Source organism: Platalea leucorodia, assembly GCF_965183815.1.
Source record: "Platalea leucorodia genome assembly, chromosome: 5".
Taxonomy (NCBI): domain Eukaryota; kingdom Metazoa; phylum Chordata; class Aves; order Pelecaniformes; family Threskiornithidae; genus Platalea; species Platalea leucorodia.
Window position 1 is genome coordinate 73253652 of NC_138827.1, and position 20924 is coordinate 73274575.

General features: G+C 51.0%; 1 protein-coding gene across 3 annotated transcripts in view; it reads right to left on the reverse strand.

Moving 5' to 3' along the window:
• Positions 1 to 3709: 3709 nt before the first annotated feature.
• The window catches only part of NRP2 (neuropilin 2), a gene marked incomplete at its 5' end in the record, with an annotated part of 90157 nt that continues 72942 nt past the window's right edge, over positions 3710 to 20924 (reverse strand). The window contains 2 exons of one of the 3 annotated variants that reach the window (XM_082314131.1): positions 3710 to 7059; positions 7732 to 7800. In XM_082314131.1, coding sequence (XP_082170257.1) covers positions 6806 to 7059; positions 7732 to 7800 — 323 coding nt within the window. In that variant the 3' untranslated portion in view covers positions 3710 to 6805. Of the gene's footprint in view, positions 7111 to 7731; positions 7801 to 17653; positions 18370 to 20924 lie in introns of those variants that run through there. The other 2 variants (XM_082314130.1, XM_082314132.1) reach the window with 2 other exon arrangements.

Sequence of the window (20924 nt, forward strand, 5' to 3'; positions counted from 1 at the left end):
TGGATTATTGCTGCGGTGTAAAGGGCTCCCCAGCTCTGGTAAGCACATTGAATGTCTTCTTAAAATATGAGGTTGACATTCATTTGGCAATGGCGGTCCCTGAAGGCTGCTGAAAGAGCTCCCAGCCTTTGCTGGTGTGGCAGAGCAGCACACCTCTGGGAAGTGCTTCCCAAGGGGCAGCACAGCCCAGGGCTGCCCCTGCGTTGTCCCACACAGCCCATCGGCGAGGTGGTGGGGCGAGGGAAGAGCTGCCCCGTGCCTCTGCTGAAGGCCACTCTGCTTGGGAGTGTGCCTCAAGGGCTGCGAAGCAGGCTGGGCTGGAGGCCAGGGCAGAGTTTCTCTCTATAAACCCGAGAGACCAGGAGAGCAAAAATAGTGCTAGAAATTTTGATGGCATTTGTAAAGTCAGTCAACTCCGTTATTAAGCATTAAATTGGCAGCTGATCTGAAGGGTGACAAAGCAGCCCTGCACCATCCCAGGAGGGACCTGATAGGAAATTATCAGCAACATCTGGGACAGATATTTCCTCTGGGTTTGTAAACATTTAACCGAGGAAATGTTAGCAAAGTCTTTTGCAGCAAACAGACCTGAGCCGCCAGCCCACGCTGGCTCATCCTGCAGCCCTCCACCCACCGCAGCAGGACTAGGAAGCAGGGCTATATTTCTTCCCTTGATTTTTGGCACCCAGGCCAAGGCGGGGGTAGAGCTGCTGAGTGTTTAATTCAGTGCTTTCCATTTCGGATATTAGTGGTGCAACTGAGTTATGATACAGGAGCCTAGAGAGGAGTCATTCCCTCTCAACACATTAAGGATTAGTTATTTTCCTATTAAACTGCTTTAGTCATGGTGAGTTTGTTGCCTTAAATGGGTTGCTGTGTGTAACAGGCATTGATGCGAAAGCCTAATCCTACCTGATCAGTGCGAGTGACAATACAGACCTATTGAATTCAATGCAAATTTTGCTATGAATGTGTACGGACCAAAACTCGGGGTCTCATCTGTCTTTACAGCCATAGGGCTCTGCTGAGCACCCACCAGAGCAGCCAAAGTAAGGCTGAGAGGACGCGGCGTGGGCACAACAGCGGTGGCACCAGCTGCAGTGGGGTCCCTGGCGCTCAGCTTACCAGGAGTCAGGGCTTGGGGGTTCACCATCGCCTCTCACATTTGGGCGGGTTTGGCCCATCTGGGGTGTAAAGTTGGGAGGTGTGAACTCTTGTCAGTGCAGCTACAGTAAAGAGCGCAATCCATCTTCCCCAGGGAGGGGCAGCGGGGAGCTGTCTGGTGGAGAGAAGGTGCCTTTATGGGTGCCAGTTGTCATGGTCTGGGCACAGGGAGCCTGGCAGATACGGAGATGTAAAGGCAGCGTGCGGCAATGGGCAGGCTCCCTGTGGTCCCCGCGGGGGGAGGATGGGAGCACCAGCCTCCGTCCTGCCTGCCAAAGTCACTGTCCACGGCAAAGCCGGCACCAGGTTTCACTCAGTCCCTTGGATGGTTGGTGATAGCGCCAGGCTCCAGGAGACAGAGGAGGTCTTCAGAGAGAGACAGAGGAGAGAGAGGCGACAGGAGGCTCCACTTGCACCTGCCTGCAATTAATTAATTACAAATCCACTCATTAGCTCAGCCCCATGGCTCCCCCTCACTGCCAAGCCCCCAGCTGTCCAGAGAGCAAGTCATTATTTGAAAAGATTTCCCATTAAACCCGAAAGCAAAGGAATATTTCAAAGAAGGAGTGAGAGAGACAGTGAGGGTGCGTGCACGATTGCAATCAGCTCTCGAGGACATGCTGGAGCGGCTGGATCCCCATCTTGGAGCAAGCTGAGGATGGTGAAATCGATTTCATTAGCTTGCTCAGCTGCTGATTACTCTTGTGCCACATGAATCGCCCCTGCAGTCCCCCACTCTCCAGCCTCCACTGGTGGCGGGTACCTGCGCGTGCATGGCAAATGCACAACGGGCACCCCCTGGGTCCCACCCCACCCTGCTGGCCGCAGAGCAGCCCACCCAAATGCAATCCCAGCTCATGCTAAAAACGCCTAAAGATTTCAATTTCCTGAGGTGGGTGCCTGCCTCCCCTTTGTGCCCAGGCGGCAGCTGCAGCCCAGCTATCAGGCTTTTAACCCAGCCGGTGCACACATCTTTGCCGCCCGTTTTCCTATTACCTGCTTTCTGCTCCTCGCTTTAGCGGAGGCGCCTCTTTAACCACAGTGATTTACAGGCAGTGTTACGGCAGGACAGGTCTGACACTGATTGAGTTGCTTATCTGCCGTCTCTGTCCTGCTCGCTGACAGCCTCTCCCCCAGGTATCAATCTGCACATCAGTTCTTTATTCTTGGGTGAGGCAGGAGCTGTCAAGGTTGCAGCTACACTGTCATCTTCATCTAAGCTGCTAGCTGCTCTTCATCACTTAAAGACCCTCTTTAACACACACACACACTTTGGGAGGCGGCCACCGCGTTGGAGGTAAGGAGACGGCAGCAAAATTTCATTTGCTCTGGCGGTGCCCGGGGCTTGATGGATTGGCTCTTGTTTGTCAGGGTGCCTGTAAATAAACAAGAGTTTCCATGCTGTAGGTTCAGCCCCACTGCTTCTCCAGCCGGCTCCCTGCAGCCCTGCACTGGCTCCTGGCTGGCTGGTGCAAGGAGAGCGGCAGGGTGCTGGAACCCCTGCAAGATGCGAGGCTCACCCTGCGCCGAGGCCACCATCCGGGTGGCGGGACAAGGTGGAGAGGGGGTGGAGAAGACAAGCATGTCAGGGTAGGCTTGGCTTTGGAGTTTGCCACGAGTCCCCACTGCCAGATGCCTCTTGTGACACCCAAGGATGTGGCTGAAGCCAAACCAGAGAGGACTTTCCTGGTCTGGTCGCTGCTCACCATTTCAGGGCCGTGGGACCAGGGCAGGGGCATGCTGGCACCCAGCACCTGCATCCTGGCAAGGTGCCTGAGCTGGGACGGTCTGGCCCCCTGCACACCTCCGAGGCTGGCTGGAAGGAGGCAGAGAGGGTGCAGGTTGCTCCCTGCATGGTGCCTGTGCCGCCACGCTCTGAGTCACCCCCAGCCCCGCAAGCAGCCAGGGTGTCCCCACAGTGTCCCCCCTCAACCCTCACCCCCCCGGCTGGCCATTACTGTGCTATGTGGTTGCACTGCAAAGCCTTGACTGCACCTTTCTGCTCAGCACCGAGCTGTCTTAATCCTAAATGATGTTTTTCTTAGTCCAAAACCGCACTCCTTTCTGGGATCACTGGCAGCACTGTGCAGCGAGTGGCGCAGGGTCGCAGGAAGGGATCTGTGTCCGCTTTTGGCTTTGTGCTCAGGTGCTGCTCTTGGGCCAGAGCAGCTTCCAGCCATCCCTGGCTCTGGGAGGAGAGGCCGTGTCTGAGCGGGAGGACACGCATGTGCGCAGGGTCTGTTATAGCCCTGCGTCACCTCGGGGTGACAGGCAGCGCGCAGCGAAGGAGGACGGTGGGCACAGCCCCATGCACCTCCAGCCATGCCTCGGTTTCCCTGGGGGTGTCTGGCTGCCCATAGCCCTCTCAGTTCGGTTGTATTGTCGTTACTCCCTGATAAATAAAAAAAGCCACTGAAACATAATCTCTACCATAATGTTTATTAAATAGTAATTTTAAAAGGTTTTTATACAAATCATATAAACACAGCTTGATTTTTTTTGTTGGTTTTTTGTTTGGTTTTTTTTTTTTTTTTTTTTTTTTTACACCGAAGAATCACAGTAAAAGCTCTTTAAGTCCATAAGTCCTGGCTCAGCCAGTGAACGGTCAAATACCTTGAACTGCAAACCCTGGAGAAGTTCCATTTCTGCATATAATTTCTTAATGGTTTAATTCCCATGCTCACCCCCAGCACCTTCCCACAAAATTAAATCACCCAGCACTACAGCCTGCCCAGTAGCAACATGTCCTCGCCATGGGAAGGGTGTGGAGGCAACAGCCCATTTCAGCAACGGCATTAACATCAGTTTCTTTTCTTTTTTTTTTTCTTTTCTGAATTTCACAGAGGGAATTGCGATCGGCAAACCTAATCTATTTGCAGAGGAGGATGCAATGAATTGAATGCACAGACGACTTTTTTTTTTTTTCCCTGTTGAAGTTACAATCAAACTCAGTTTTCTGTAGAACAGTAAAGCACCCAGCAGAGGTAAGTGAGGTATCATCAGCTTTGCAGCATTTTTGGCCTGCTCCTGCCCGGCAAGCGCATGTGCGTGGGCCCTGCCCCGTCTGGAAGGGGCAAGCAGGACACGCAGGGCGGATGCTTTGCTGGGCCCATGCCAAGTTAGTGCCAAGATCAGCAGTACTCTCCTGCCCCAGATGAAGAGATATATTAACACGAGTCAGTCCCACGGAATAAGTCACATACACGATACATACAGAGAATTCACGTGCGTGTGCAAACACACTATTTCTGAATATATGTATATACGAACTCTTCTCTCTGTACGCCTACTAGACACCATAACGTCACCTTTTTAATTATATATTTTCACCTATTGTTTGCCTAAGTCGACTTTTCTACTGTATGGTCCTTTTCCATTCATCCTTCCCCTCACCTGTGATTTGAAGGGGATAAAATCATCGAGCAGCAGCAATGCAGCTTTGAAATGGTCTGGTACATTTCCTCTTACTGCATCTGTTTCTTTTGTAAAGTAAAATAACACCCCGGGGTATTTGTCCACGAAGAATGCCAAGAGAAATAAGGTGATTCGAAAGGAGAATCTGAGATACATTTACTGCCGTTTCTGTTGGGCGCACAGTGTGAATTAAAAAAATGAAGGCCTTTGTGTGTGCGTGTCTCTGCGTGTGCGTGTGTGAACCCTGGATGTTTTGACGACACAGCTGCTGGTATCTGCTTCCCCGGTAGCACATGCGTCTTTCTTACAGTGGAGAAGTCTTTTTGTTTTCCTAAAAACTTACTGTCTGATGGAGCTTTTCATGAAACACTAGACAAATGTTCCTATTCCCACTGCACCGAGGAGCAGCTGTGGCACTGTCCGTGCTCATCTCCTCTCCAGATGTTGCTCATCTCCCCGAACACCTGGCCTCCTCCAGGATGTGTTTTCAGGGGCTGTGCAAACTGAGCTTCACAGCACATCACACCTTCGGTGCTCTGTGGTTAGTGAGGAAAAAAAATCCATCCCCAACCGAAACTATTTGCTAGGCGAAATGTAAAATCAGGACATGTCAGGTATTTCCAAAGAGCCCCTGGAAAAGCAAACCTAACATGCTGGAAAGGTTTCTCCCTTATACATGTGCAAGCTGGTAGGGGCGATCTGTCTGTACTGAATTGGAAATGAAGGCATTGGTTTGGGGCCCAGCATTTGAACTCTTTTTCTCCATTAAATTGTTTTCATAACACTCCTCTCCCATGGCACAGTGGTAAGTGGAGAGGTATCAGCTGCCAGACAATGTAGCCAGACCACTTGAAAGTAGAAGGACCAGAATTCTTCAGCCGGGCTCTACCCCGTAGAGAGCAGTGAAGAAGAGCATTTTGCCGGGGAAGGATGAAGGCCTCACTTCTTGTTTGATACAGCACTGATCATCAGATGGAGGAAAAATACTTCTTCTAAGGCACTTGTTCAAAGTAAAACAAAACACAGCTCATAAAGAAAACTTCGGGTTTTTGCTGCTGGTCAGGAGCAGCACAGCTTCGCTCCGAAGGGGACAGGACGGCAGCCGTTTGGTCCATTGGTGCCGACAGCGCCAGTTTGCGCCCCCCAGCTCCAGGGAGAAGGGGAGCACCGCGAAGGCGAGGGGGGCCAGTGGGCCACAGCTGGGCTCCCGGGGCTGTGGGCACGGCTCCAGCCTCCTTCCCTGTTCATTTTCCCTGCCTGGCACTTTGGAGAGGCCTCGGTGCTGTGCCTCAAGTCAAATCCCGAGTGAAGCCCCCTTCCCAAAGCCTTCACCTGAGGCCGGGACAGGCTCTATCTTTTGTTTGCTGCAATTTTCTCATTATAGCAAAAAAAAGTAAAAAAAGAAAAAGGGCAGGATCAAGAGAGGTGGGAGATTCAAAGAAAGGCCTTCCTGATGAAGGCCTCAGCTGCTGCAATCCAAGATCTGGATTTAATAAATGGCTCTTATTCACAAATCACTTTAAGGCTCTTCAGCTTCTCTCAAAGAGGTGCTTCTACACATAGGGTTTCCTTTCTAGTTTATTTCGTAATGACTTCAGAAAGCACTGTTGTTACCATCAACACTGAAGCCTCTATCCCGCCTTTCTTCCCTACTAGGAGAAGGAAAGTTGAAGGTAACAACATGCTTCCATTTTCAGGACTGGGAACTGCAGCTTCCTGGACTTAGTGTGAAGTGCACAAATCCCTACAGCCAAAAAGGTATCTGGATGGGGTCTAAAATGGACAGGGTCTCCGTGCGTGTGTGTGTGTGTGTTATTTCTAAAGACAGGGTGGCTGAAGAAATCCCTCAGCCTTCTCAGCAACTCACCAGAGAAAGGAGGTGGGAAATAACGATCAACATTTAGTTTCTCACATCCAAAAGGTAAACCAGTCTCCCTCACCACGTCCCAGCCACTCGCATCAGCAGAAAATGAAGATGAACCAACAAACAAGGGTCTTGGTCCCCCCTCGCCCAGCACAGTCCGGTTTGCGGGAATGCCCGCTCGGTCCTGGTGGAGCGCGACTCGCTGGCGGGACCTGGCGGCAGGAGCAGCGCCTCCCCTCGCTCCTCCCACGCCCCTCGTTCCCCGTTATGGCACTCAGTTCCCATAGAAAACAGCAAAAAAAGTAACCCCCCGCCAGCCCACCTCACCGGGCGCAACACCAAGGGTGATCCCCAGGGCACCCATCAGGCCTCTGAGCAGCACTTCTGGTGGTTCATCTTGACCTTGTGCTTGATGCCGTCGTACAGCTCAAAGTTGTAGTTCTCCAGTGTGGTGGAGCTCCGTGAGGACAGCCCCGCGTATGAGCACGTGCAGTAGAGGAGCAGACCAGCGCAGATGGCCCCGAGGAGGACGCCAAGGGAGCTCATCGCTATGATGGTCACCAGGATGGGATCCAGGGTGTAGAGCCAGCTTTTTTCTTTGTCCAGCTTTGGGGTTCCTGGAGAGTTAGTAGAGAACAGTGTGTCGTTCCTATCCGATCCAAAGTAATCTGCAGTGGAATGGGCACTTATTATCCAGGGATCACTTTTTTCCCCCCACCTTTATTCATTTCTTACTTGGAGTTGTGATGGCCTTACAAGAGTATAAGCTCCCCCACAGGTATATCTCAGCTGTATTCTCTAACCCAGGTCTAGAAGTAATGAGAAGCACCAAACTACCAAGAAAGTTAGGTGCCCTAATTCACTTTTACATCTTGGGCTATGTAAATAGCATGCTAGCATTTTACACCCACTGAAACTCTGGCCCTTCAAGTGCCATTGAGTTCAAAACTATGGAAACAATCTCTCACAGCTCCCAGACTTAATTTTCTCCATTTACAAGTCAAAATGCCATGCAAGCAGCAATTAATGCTTGAAAGATCAGTTCCACTTGTCCTAACACAAATACAATATATTGACTTTGCCAGGTTGCTTGCTGTTGAAAAAGCAAAACAAGAAAAGAAAACTAAAGTCTTTGTCCAGGCACTGAGCCACCACTTGAGTGTATGTTCTCAAGTGTGTTCCTAGCCCCTAACCCCCATTAAAGCTGAGGTTTGTGAGTAATTGTAGCATCTGATACTGAAACACAAGCTCCCCCAGATAAATTGCCCATGTGGCATTTGGGTACCAACCTGGATCATCGTTGTCTTCAAAGTCTTGCTCAGAGATTGGAAAGTCATCCTCCATTCTTGGGAAGTTCACTAGAACAACAAAATGGGAAGCACTGTTTGTTTAAAGAGGCCTTTCGGGCATTATTGCCACTGGTCACTGGATTGTGAGACTGGCCAGAAGAAAGCAACAGTTGAACTACTGCAAGGCTATTCCTCACGGAAGGAGGAAGACCTCTTCCTCCTCTTCCTTTGGCCAAAATCAATGAAGACTCTTGCACACTTGAGAGAACAGGATCTGCCTACTATATCACATTTCACGACCACCGAATGACCAGCTTTTAAGAAGAAAAGAGAGCGACAGAAAAGCAAAGAAACTGGTAACTTGAATAGCACTAAAATATTGTCATTGGTGCCTGCATAATGGCCATAATTCACTATTAACATGCTCATGGGTATTATCCTTACAACTTTGAATAGGATCTTAGTGCCTATCATTACTTGCCACTAATGCGAGATCCATTTAGCACACTCTACTTTTCATCTTTTCCCATACATCTTACTGGACACAGAGCTTCAATGACCCAGTTTCTCTTTGGGTTTCAGATAAATTCATAGTAATTTGAGGGAGGAAGTCATGTATCATCATTGTATGTTTTAATGTAAAAGCTGGTTGAAATGGGGAGAGCGGCAAATGGGTGTCCATATCTAGGCATTTATGTTAACATTTCTCTGATCCAAATTCCTTTTAGTGGTGACATTTCTTTTTATTGTTCAGCACAGATCAAGCACTAGTAACCAAATGCACATGCTGTAATCTGAGCAGAAGAAAGTTATTTTCCTGTGCAGTCTTCCTAGCATTATCTCTACTTACAGCTACCGTGTTTTCATTTTTTTCCAAAAGAAAATGCCCTTTCATTTTGATCTGCTTAGATTTTTCAAAGGTGACTGTAACTTGGGGTGCTCAACTGAGAAGGCACCTCAAAATGATCAGGAATGCAGAAAATCAGGGACTACTAGAAAGCAGTAGAAGCCACACCTTTGAAATAGTTGTGGTTGAAAACATCTTGTGCAAAACCAGCAAGAAGACTTTTAAGAGATCACATAAAACCAACCAAAGCCAAAGAATGTAACTTGTGCCTAAAAAGCCACATGCAAAGAAATTATTCAAAACCTTATAAAAGAATATTCGTGCATATTTGCACAGAGATACAGGACTGCAAAAGGCCTCCTGAATCGTCAAGTCTATTTTTTTGCTATCCCAGGCAATTCCTGCCAGCGACATTTCAAGCTTCACTTCCAGAGCAGGGGGCTCTGCTGAATGCCACTCTGCCTCAATACCACCTCACACCTGACTGCAGTGATTCTCCGTGCTGGTACTGATGATACTTTCCCAAATACCCATTCTTTGGGCAGAATTGTCTTTTGCCCTCCGCACTCAAAGGATTAAGGGATTTCTTTGAATTTTCAAGCGAACCTGGCAACAGGAACACACAAAACCCAACACTTGCCCTTCCTAACGATGAGCTCTGCAGCTAGTGAGCCAGGTAATTAAGCTGACTCAAGGCTGCTGGTAGCTTGTTGAAGAAACATAGGTGCCCACCATCTTCTGTAAATCCTCACTTTAGCAGCAAGTTCACATGATTTCTCAACACTTCCAGAACTGACAGGCCCAGATGGCAACATCTTAGGGCTGGGAGAACTGCCTGAGGGCCTCTTGCAAACATTTAGAGCCGAACATGTGGAAAAATAACTTGCAAAGCAGTTCACACACGGAGATGTCTGCTTTGCTAGTCCTCCGTCAGAAGACAAGCAGTGAAATTTGCCACCCATGTCACCCACACAACCCTACGGAAACTGTAGGTTGCTCAAACACTAGCAAAGGTGGAAATTGGACCACGGTCTGCCCAAGGAGCCCATGTGTGGGCAAAGGCTGTTGGAAATCTTTTGCCTTTCCATATTGTAGCTCCTCTAAATTTTGTGTGAGAACAAGCCAGCAAACTGGTGCTTTTTTATTTCCCAGAGTAGCCTTGAGGGAAAAGCCAGAAAAAACAAAGTATCAGTTAATCAACACTTTCAAAAGAGCACCAGTTCTTCCAGCCTGAAAGGAAGGAGCGCTGGGAAAACTTGAAAAGAGAGAACATTTGAACAAAAAGCCCAGCCCCAAATCTATTTACTCTTCTAGCAATTTTCTCAGTTCCCCACGCTAATATGACTCCAAGTCCTGCTTAAATGATATCTTCCTCCTTGCCCATTGTCCTTCCTCCTCAGGCCTGTGGCAGGCCCTTAATCTTCTGTTCCCCGCACGCCATTTCATTGCTATCAGATTGTATGTTGTCACGCAGAGCTCTATGCTGGCTTTGGAAAAATACAACTCGACGTTTCTTTTTCCATACTGGGGTTTCTCGAGTCATTAACAAAATCAGCTCTGGCTGTGTGGCTGTCTGTGGGAATTGAAGCTGGTGGTCTCAGTTCAGTTCCTAGTGGAGATGATTTCCCGTCACTGAAACTAGCCTGCTATTTGTCATCAATTAGGCTCCTTTGTGACAAATCTGAGCAATATTGTCACAAGTGGAGCAGGCCATGGAAAGTGACCCCCTGGGAAAGCAGTGCCCAGAAAAGTCCTGCAAGCTGCTGGGCAGAATGGGAGAAACACGCATCGCCCTGTGCTGTGGAGAGCTGCTTCCTTAAAGGGCAGCTTTCAGGAGCAATTTCCTTTGCATTTTAAAAGGACAAAAAATATACTGGAAAAGGGTAGACAAGAAAGTTAGGGGGAACTGTATTTAAACAGGAGGAGAGCTTTCTCCGGAGTGAAAGGCCCTTTTTAAAGCGTGTGTGCCGAATGACAGCTGTGAGCACCTAGCCGGTCACGCCCAAAAGATGATGTTAGCGATGCTGTTGGAAACGGCCAGATGCCGAGAAAAGGCTGTTATCTGTTGGATCTGAGAGCACTGCCAGCTAAAAGGCTAATTTATGGGACCTGAAAAAAGAAAGATGAGATTCTAATCAAAGACAAGGAGCAACTTAAGTACCATGTTCGTATGAACTCACATAGAGGGAGAGCAGGAGAGAATTAGTATTTGCAGAGATTAAGGAGCTTTAATGTACATCTGTTTTAAAATAGCAGGGGCAGGAGGGATTGGGACAGGGAGTGGGTTACTGGAAGGGGGGGCTGATGTGTGCTTGATACGCCTCACCAGGGCGGACAGGGGAGGCACAAGAGGAGATGAGGTTCTCCGGTGTCCCACCACAGACATACACGTGCCTCTTGCAGGAAAGCTTTCCAAACTTGCCCAAGGCAGCTCACCTCTGCAAAGCTGAGGTCAGCGCATCATATGGACTGGCATGTACTTCCCGCCACCACACATGCTCAATGCCAGCCTGCCTGCACGGGCTTACCAGCGGTGCCCACCGCCTTAGGCAGAGAACTTTGCACCAAGCCAAGAGCTATTGCCTTGGAGAGGACACCCAGTTCCAGTTGCTGGAGCCTAGACACATTCCTCCAAGGCAAATTACCACCATCGAGAAAAAAATTGCTGTTTCTTTCTAGACTGACTTTGTCTGGTTTAAGTCCGGGCACCGAGCGCTGCCTCCTGCCAGGTCCCTCCATCCCAGGGTGGAGCTTTATCACCATGCATCTCTCTACACACAGGCATTTGCAGATGGTGGCTGCGGCACCTCTTGGGTTCTTTCTAGGTGAACAAAATGAGCCTCTCAGCAGGAGGTGCCTTTCCCAAATGATATACCAAATTTGCAGCAATTTCCAGCTCTTTTTGTTGCCTGCCCACAGCCTCTCTGGCGAAGGGGAGCCTGGCTTGGAGAGTGCCCGGGATGCACTCCCGCCGTCCCTGTGCTCCTGCTCCCCACTTCCCGCAGGGGTCCGCGGCTCTGGGGCCAAAGGGGATGCACCAGGTGACGGTGGCTTGTGGCCTCTGCTGCCTACCGTCTTTCACTCCCCAGTAACATCTGTGGCTGTGCCTGCTGGTACAAAAGAGGGGTAGCCAACTGCCCTCTGGTCCTTTCCACAGTGGGGAAACAACCATGTGCTGCTCACTTCCCCGAAAACAGCAAGTGCCTTCCTACGTGCTCACCCCTCTCTCCTGCTGCCACAACAGCCATCTCGGCTGGTGCTATCCCGCTCAGCAAGGGGAGTGTCGGAGGTGCACAGCTGCTCTGCTGACAAACAGCACCCATGAGGGCCTGAAACATTAAATCCAGCTAAGCCCAGGAAAACGGGGTCAGAAATTACCGCTCCCCAGCCTTGGCAGAGAGAGGCAAAGCTCCAGCTCTGCTCTGCTCCTCGCTTTTCTCCCTTTGCTCATTCCCAGCCCTTTTCTCTCTGCAGCAATAGCGTGACTCCAACACACATCATTTTGTTTTGACATAGCAGAGCAGCCGCTGTGGCCTCGCCTTGACACCGCTCCGTTTGGCGGCGGTGGCGGCGCAGCGCTGTTCCTCCGGCTGGGAGCCCCGGCGGCTGGGGGGGCGACACCTCCCACCCTCGGTGCACGGGGAAGCGCTTCTCAAAGGAGCAGCACAGGCACCAGGCAATTCCCTCTGTATCCCCCATCGCTCTATTTCCAGCTGAAAATCCTCCTTACTTCTCTCTTCCCCACTCCTCCAGAAACACAGAACGATTTTAGTTTACAAAAGGGCTAAACCCCTGCCAAATTTCAAATTAAAACAGTGCTTTGGCTACAGCTGAGCATTAAAGAAAGCAAACAAGCAGCCCCTCTCCCGGCCCAGCGGCCCTCCGCAGCGCGGGAACCCCGGGACCTTATCCTTAGATTGCCTTGGGGCTGCCCCAGCAGCAGTGCACCCCATGCCACCATCTTCAAATCGGGTGGCACCGAGGAGCCTCTTGCATTCCTTGGGCTTCCCGTACGCAGAGAGGATGGGGAAGCGCGGCTGGGCAGGTGAAGACCCCCACCTAAAGCACTCAGAGACGTGAAGCCGGGCTGGGCGCTTGGTGCGGAGGTGAATGCGAGCAGGCAGCTATTTCCAGCCCTGGCGCTGCCGTCCGACGTGTGGCACCCTGCCCTCGCTGCATGCACGGCAGATGGCCAAGGCGGCTGCCCAGATCAGGGACTCTGCCAAACCCTCCCCACAGCAGCCACATCCCCCGTTGCAGCCCGACCCTTTTCCCGGCACCTCCCCGGCGTGTCCTGCTTTTGCACCTCTTGTTCGCACCGGCACAAGGCCAGGGAAACAGTGGCGGCGGCGTGCATTTGTATGGCGTTACAGTGGCGTTATACAGCATGGTTTTCCTCTCCCTCTCTCTTAGCATTGGACTGCCCGGCTAAGGAGCCACCGTCCCGGTTTGGTGCTCTGTGCCAGAGCTCACCAGTCCCAAACTAAGCAGCTCCTCGGCGCGAGGGCAGTGCTGCCAGCCCACCACCACCGCGCAAGGGCTCGGAGCCGGGGGAGAAGCCGGCAGCTCTGCGGCATCCTGATATGTTTATCACTCTCCCCGTTGTTGCTGTTTGTTTTTACAGCGGCAATGGCTAACGACACTATTCCTCAAACTGGCAGTCACGCCTGCAATCGCTGCTAAGAGCCGCAAAGTCACTGATGGAGGAGCTGTGGCGGGAAGCCAAGAGGCTGTCCAAGCTCGCCTCGGGGCCCTTGCCTAGTGTCTGCCTGCCAAGCTCTGCTGCCCTGACACGGGGTAAGCTGGGGCCAGCCCCGATAGAGTCAGCAGGTTTTCACAGGGTTTCTAGGGGGGCAAAAATCCCAACATAGCCCCATGCATGATCTGGTTTCTACCTCATTCTCTTGCATTCCCAGCAGAGGCATTGAAACCTGTTCCTGCCCAGGAAAAAGCCAACCTCGCCCTTACAGCCTGGGGGAAAGCAGCCCTGGGTTCCCTGCACCAAGTGTCATCTTGCAGGCACTTGTCCTGGCAGGAGGCTGACCTGGCTGCATGTCTGGTCTCTGGGCTGGGTGAATGAGCGCTGTGCTTTGCAACCTGCTCCTGAGCAATCATCCATCTCGGGCACGCCGACATTGCCTGGGCAAGGCACATCACAGCTATGCCTATGGCACCCTTTGCTTTGCCAGGCCATCGCTCCCTCTTTCACACCCTCGTTTGCCACCGGCTTTGCCCCATCGCTTACAAAGAGTGCCCATGGGCCCTCTCCCGCCAGCCACACGGAGTCGCTTTCCCTACAACACAGCAGCAACTGCAGAGATAAAAAGACCGACACCATCACCCCACATACAACTGGGGGAGCCGCACCCAGACCCTCCCCGTGGCCCGCAGGAAACATCAGGCTTCTACCCCTAATGCCACTCCCTGAAATATGGAGCCCATACTGCTACCCCAAAAAAGTTTACCCTTTTTTAAAGTAGACTCTTAAACTCCTGAAGTTACTTGCAGAGGAGGTTGCATCAAAATCACACTAAGTTGTATTTATTTTCTTAAACAAAGCATGCTAATTTTAGCTGCTTTCTTCCCTACGATGCACTGCAGCCTGAGCAGCACACAACTCTCCGGTCAATCTGGCTGCAGCGCACATACGGAATAATTAAACCCTGAACGATTCCTCCCTTTTCATCTGTTTACTTAACAGAATTTTTTTCTTTCTCGTTGGGAAGCCATCAGCCAGTCTCTCCCTCCCTGTTTTTTGCATGTGCATATTTGTTTTGAATTTTGCTTGGACAGTCACTGAAGTGTACAAAATGCAAATTACAAGTGTATGGGCTTTGCTGTACAATTAGAGAGAAAAAAAAAAGCCAAAAAAGAAAAAACCCGGCATGGGTCCTCAGCTTTGCTTGTGTTTGAACAGCCAAAGCGAGGGATCACATTTGAATTCTTTTTTTGTTGATGGCCTGAATTCCTAGTAAAGCCAGGAAGTTTCATTGCAAAGCTGAGCTGTATGCCAGGGTAAAGAGTATGATAGAAGGAAAATAAATGCAGGAGGGAAAGAAAAACCTCTCAAACTGGCAGCAAAATGTATTTCACATGAAATGCGATGCTGCTGACTCCTCTAAAGGGGCAAAAGGTGCACCTGAAGAAGATGGGAAGGACAAATGCTGCAGCAGAGGTCCCTGTAACAAGCTGGGAGAACTCGGGTAGAAGGAAGGCAGGGGACACACACCTCTCCAAACCCTCGGTGCTGCAGCACCCGGCTCGCTCCAGCGCAGCTCTCCTCTGCAGTCCAACATGCAGAGGCCTGGCAAGGATTTTACAGAAGAGGAACGGATTGCCATTTTCATTATTAATTTTGGTAATGGCTTACCCGGTTTGCGTTGTGCTTGGGGATGAAGCGCATGGCTCAGCTGAGCTGGCAGCCAAGCCAGCCCCTGGGGCCCCGGGGAAGTCAGATGTCCTGTCTCCCGGGCCCCGGCCAGAGAAATTCTGCATAATCACATTGAGCAATTTAGCACTTAAGCAATGTTCGCGAAATCCCCAAACAATCCTAAGTGTCAGTCCAGCAGCCCAAAACTCCCACTAAGGACTGGTGCAAATGTAATGGATCTAAAAGCTGCTATTAATGGCCCGATCCTGAGTGCAGCGAGGCAGGGTGTGCACACCAGCTGTGCTGCCAGAGCTGGGGGTTAGCTGCAGGTCTGCATGCAGCAGGAACGGGAGCTTCACTTTCCTAAAGGATATAGCCCTGATGCTCCGAAAGGAAACACGGAGGTCTGAAACGCCACTTTGCTTCAAATGACAGCATTCTTGTTAGCAAAGAAAGAAGAAGGAAGAAAAACCCCAGATATTTGTATAAAAATATCATCATTTTATTACATTCCACACAATACATCTTCAAAGAGTTTCAAATTTCCACAAGATATTTTTCACACACAGGCAACTGGGCAATGCTGGGGATGTCAGGGCTCGAGGAGCAGGGGAGAACTGGGAATAAAAATCTTGAAGTGACCTTCTGTTTTGTCTTTGGTGATTTTGGTTTGAAAGACAGGGTGCCACATTCTCCTCTCTGACACACCAATGCGCACTTGCTAAAGTCCATGGGGGTGAACCTGGTCGAAGCGAGGGGATCATCTGACCTAGGGAGATTGAACTGACTTTGGAAACGTGTCGGTATCATCTGCTGACATGGCTTGGGCTGACCTGAAAATGCAGCAAGCGGATGCCGGTATTTCACATCTGTTTTAATTTGCAGCTAGCTGAGGGGAGGTGGGATTTCACATCACAAACCATACGCACTGCAACACCAGTGCTGTGTAATGAGGAGGCTCACGGAGAAAGCACCCCGGCCCTGGAAGCTCCTCTCCAGGGACCTCTGGGCAGATCTGCCTGCAAGGTGACAGGAGCTCCCCGGGGTCCCTTCTGGCTCTGCTGGGACAGGCACGCCCCTGCCGCCCTCCCAGGGGGGTGCTGCAAAGCTCCTGGGAGTCAGGGCCCAGGGGGGAACACTGCCCTGAGCACCCACCACCCCTAACATGCTCACGATGCCAAAGCACCCTGGGTTTTTCTGCACTCCCTGCACATTTTAGACGCTTGCTGCTGCAGCTGAGGGGGTCCCGCTGAAATCTGCTGAATAAATGGCATGAAGGGCTGAAACAGGCTGCATGAATAATGGCAGGGAGGGAGGGGAGTGTGACACCCCCATCGACAAAGATCCCCTGGGGAGAGGGTTCCGCTGCAATAGGGGCCGATACCACGTACGCACAGCACCGCTTGCATTTCCACTTCTTCCCCAGACCAAAAGGAAGCTTAAGACTGCAGGGAAGTTAACAGAGCTGCTCGCCTCGATGCATTTTATGCAATATTCATGGGCAAAGGAGGGGTGGGGAGCACTAGCAAGTTTAGGAGGGGATCTGATCACTCATCACAAATGAACACAAACAAGATGGAGAACCTTGCTCACTGGAGGTACTTTTTTTGCCTGCAAACAGATTAGAGTTAACGATTCAAACCACTTTTGCATGTCATCATTCAGTAATTTATATAAGGCATTTCCACTACAATACGCTGGGCCATTCAACAGTCGGAGGCATGTTGGAGGCTCCATCTCGCCTCCCCGGTTAAAGCAGCAGCAATAGCTAGGCCCCCCAGGCGCGCCTGCTAGGCTTTGCTTGCTAGATGTTACTGACGCTTTAAGAAGCAGAACATTAGCAAATGCAAAACTAATTGACATTCTAGAAAGTCAACTGGCAATTTTTATGATTCAGCAGCTATGAATTGGGCAGAGGAAAAAAACCAAACCCAAAACCCAGAAAGGGGAATTATACTTGTCTCTTGAACATTTCTAGCAGAAAGACAAGGAGGAGCCCTCTCCCCCTTCCCCGTGTAAAAGCAAAACCATCAGCACCCAGAGTTAGGATACTTACAAAATAAATAAACCTTCAGTTCTCAAGAAACTACAGTATTTTAGCATCCACCTTAGACCTGCTGAAGTCTATGTGTTACCCTAAGGCTGGCTTTGACAGATACAAACAAAACATTCATTATGAGCTTCTCTGATATAAGGCAACTTTAAATAGATTCACTTGCGGGTGGGGGAAGAGGAGGGTTCCCCCCCCCTTCCAAACAATGGCTGTGTTATCATGTTGGCTGCAGAAAGAATAAGATGGAGAGATCTTACTTTTTGGACGTCTATGAACCTCTCTGGATTCTTCTAGCCATCTGAGGTGGACATTCCTACTGTCCAGCCTGGCCTCTTCTTCTCATTTTGCACCCGAGACATTAACGCTATCAAACAAGAAACCCAGCCAAAGCTAGATAAGGCAACAAAAAAGCATTGCTCTCTTCCCCAAGTAAACAAATCAGGGTATTTACCATAAACGTGTCCCAGACCTTCCAGAGGGGAGGTGGGAAGGGGGGAAAATTTAAAAAAAAAAAAAAAAAAAAAAAGCATTCCCTGTGCAAGTAGAAGCAACAACAAGCAAATTTAAAAGGGGCTGTTTCTAAATATACATTCAGTCAGTCAGACGCAGGCACTCCCATGCACACTCGCATACACAGATTTAGCACACACGCGCACGAGCCGCACACACAAGCTTCCAGGCTCGCCATCAAATTTCCTTGCAGGTTGCCTACCGGGAGGAGAAAAAAACAAACCAAACAAGCCTACCAACAAAAAAATACTCCCCAAACAAACAAACACAACAAAACAAAAAAAACCAACCACCCGACACCCCAAGAGTCCTCGAAAAGTAATCGAAAGGGAGCGTTCACTTCTGAAGTGAAGGGGCGGTGTGTCTCTTCTGGTGATCCAAGATGCAGCATTAGTTTAGAGTTTGTAAAAGATTCGGGGAGGGCTGGGGGGACGGAGAAGGGACGGAGATGTCTAAGAGTTCACACGTATGCTAGGTAAGGAAAAAAGTGCAAAACTGAGGCAACGTATTTGAAGTCTTAGTTTCTGTCTGTCTGTCTGTTTTGTGTTTTGTTTGCTCTCTCGTTCCTGTTCGGCTCTCAGCAGCGCGAGCTGGGGTCTTGCTCTAGTTTTATGGTTAGGGTGGGCTCCACGGCCACGGGGGCCCCGTTGGCATAGTGGGAGGTTTTGTAGGTGATGGAGTGATCGCTCTTCTTGGCCGCATAGCGGAACCGGTGGTAGTGGAGCACAAGGGCCAGCGCGACGGAGACCAGCACCACAACAGCACCTCCGGCGGCAATAACGTAATACCAGTAGGCTGGGATGGGCTGCACTGACACCGTGTCCACTGTGGGCTCGGTCCCTGGCAGGAGGGTTGCCCCTGGGGAGGAGACACAGAACAGGGTTGCTAGGTGGGAGGCATGCAGACGCACAAAAAGAAACACACATGCTTTCAAGAGTACAGCACGGAGTAACACGAGGTCCCGGGGCCGCCTCCGGATGCGGGGTGTGCTCCTGGGGGGAGCACAGCCTGGGGTTTGCTGAGCCCGCATATTCAAGCGCCTTTTTCTTCCCTTTTTATTAATCAGGCTGCCTGGATCGCAACACAAATTCCATATGCACGCTATTATTACTGTTATTTCTGGCATCAACAAATGTTTTTTTCCCCTCTTTTTTTTGGCCTTCTCCAGATCAGCCGCCTGGTTTTGTCTCCACATGGCAGATGTTGTGAAGCAGTGACAAAACACATCACGTTCCTAATTGGAGGAAGAGCGTAATCTCAGATGGCCAAGGAAGTTACTGCAGGAGACTGGGAAAGAAATTACAGGGAGAAACATTTGTTGTTCTTATGGAAAAGACAGAGAAGAAGAACTCTGTCCGAAAGTGCTCTGCACACAGATCTGGTCTCACTAGGTGCCCCATTCACGACTTATAGATTTCCTTATTATTTTTTAAAGCGAGAAAGGATGGTTACCATTATTTACATGGCACAAGCTGCAAAATTCAACCCAACGCTCACATAAGAAACTCATGCTCTCTGCCACTTAAGCAAGCCAGGACTATGAATTCATGCCAATAAAGCAAACACACCTAGGGAGGGCTGAAAAAGCACCTGCCTCCTTTGAATTCAAGGGCAAACAGCACCCAGGCTCAGCCCAGTGATGGTTAACCCTTCCTACTCTTGCAGCTGCAGCGTGTTGGGAGGCAGGGCACGGCTGCAAGGCGCTGCTCCTGCTTCCCAAGTCATCCCAGGACAGCTCGCTGCACATCTGGTGATCAGACATGCGTAGGACCTTACTGCCAGTCCGCAGAAGCATGCACGCACACGTGCCTCCGGCAGGCACCAAGGAGCGCCGGTGCCTGTGCTCAAGCCCACGGCCCGAAAGCAGCTCTGTGCTATTCCTCCTGCACACGCTGCTCCCACCTTCCCAGCTCCGCTTGCGGGGGAGAGCTGTAAATAACTCGGGAGAGATGCACTTTTGCACCACATTTATTTACTGGCTACTTCAAGGGGTACAAAGTCCCCGGGAAAACTCTCCAAAGGGTTTGCTCTGCCACTGGACATGCTGACCCCCTCACTCTGCTCGTCCTCTCCTCTTGCCCCTGGCGGGGGGCAGACCCCTGGCTGGGTGCCGGCAAACAGAAATTTGGGGTCTCCTGCAGTTTGGTGTCAGCGTATCATTGAGCTCTGCACTAACCAAACTCCAGCTTGGTTTCCTGAGCAGGCTCGGAGGATGCCAAGGGGAAAAAACAAAACAGTGCAGGATGCACCGGGCTTTGCTAGCAGCAAGGGCATCTCGCAGCACGGCCTCTGCCCTCCCCTCCAAACGCTGCCTTGCCAGCAGAGCCATCAGCTGGCAAATTTGGGATGGCAACAGCTTATCTGCTGCTGGTGGCACAGGAGATGTGGCAAAATGATGGTTCCTCTGCCAGTCACAAGGCTTTCCTCCCATCCCCCAAAACCCAGGCACAGGGAATAAAAATAAGAATGAACAGTGCACCCAGATGCATAGCTACAACAAAAAAACCCGCTCAAAACCAAGAAAAAAACCCCCACAGACAAGACAAATCCTGCTTTTACAGAGCAGAAGGCTGGGAACCACCCACATATTTGTCATTGTAGGCAAGAAATTCGGATGTCTTGGGAGAAGCCTACCTGCCAGATACGCCGCCCTCGCCCCGTCTCACCCCAGCCGCCCCTTGCTGCCAGGAATGGGGGTGGCCCTGTCCCCCCTGCCCCCCGACGGCACCTGGGAAAGGGGGGGTGTGCAGGCTGGGCTGTGTGTTGGGGGTGGTGAAGGCAGGGAGCAGGCAGCAGGCAGCTCTCCGACCTTCTTCTCTATCTCCACTGGCCACCCTGGCATGGGGGAACGAAAGTGGCGCACCCCTGTGCCTCCCTGAGCAGCTGCTGCCCCCCACCCGGCTGCACGGGGGGTGGCAGTGTGGGACACCCCATGGGGGCTGCTGCCAGCCCCCCACCAGGGTGAGCATGTTCAATACTGCCCTGAACTTCACTGATAACCCGCTGCTGTCTCCTACCACAGATCCAGCTGGCCGAGCTGCCCCAGACCTGTATGCATCCCACTGCCATCCCCAATGGATCAGCAACACCTCGCCTGTGCCTGACAGCACTGGGGCGCGGGACTGACCCCCGGGAAGATCGTGGGGCTGCTCACTGTGCAGAGGCCACTTGTGTTTACACTCGGTGGCAGTCTCTGCTTACATAGTGCCTTGCTCCAGTGAGAGATTTACAGGCGAACAGCCTCTCACACCACCAATATGCACTGGGCCCCACGGGTGGAAATTGCGGTGGGGAGAAGGGGCCAGGTGTCAGGGATGCTGACGGCTCCTGAGCCTGCAGGGGAGCCGTGCCCCCCTCTCAGAAACAGAGGGAAGGAAGGTTTCCATGGGCTCTTGATGGCTGTACATTGCCTG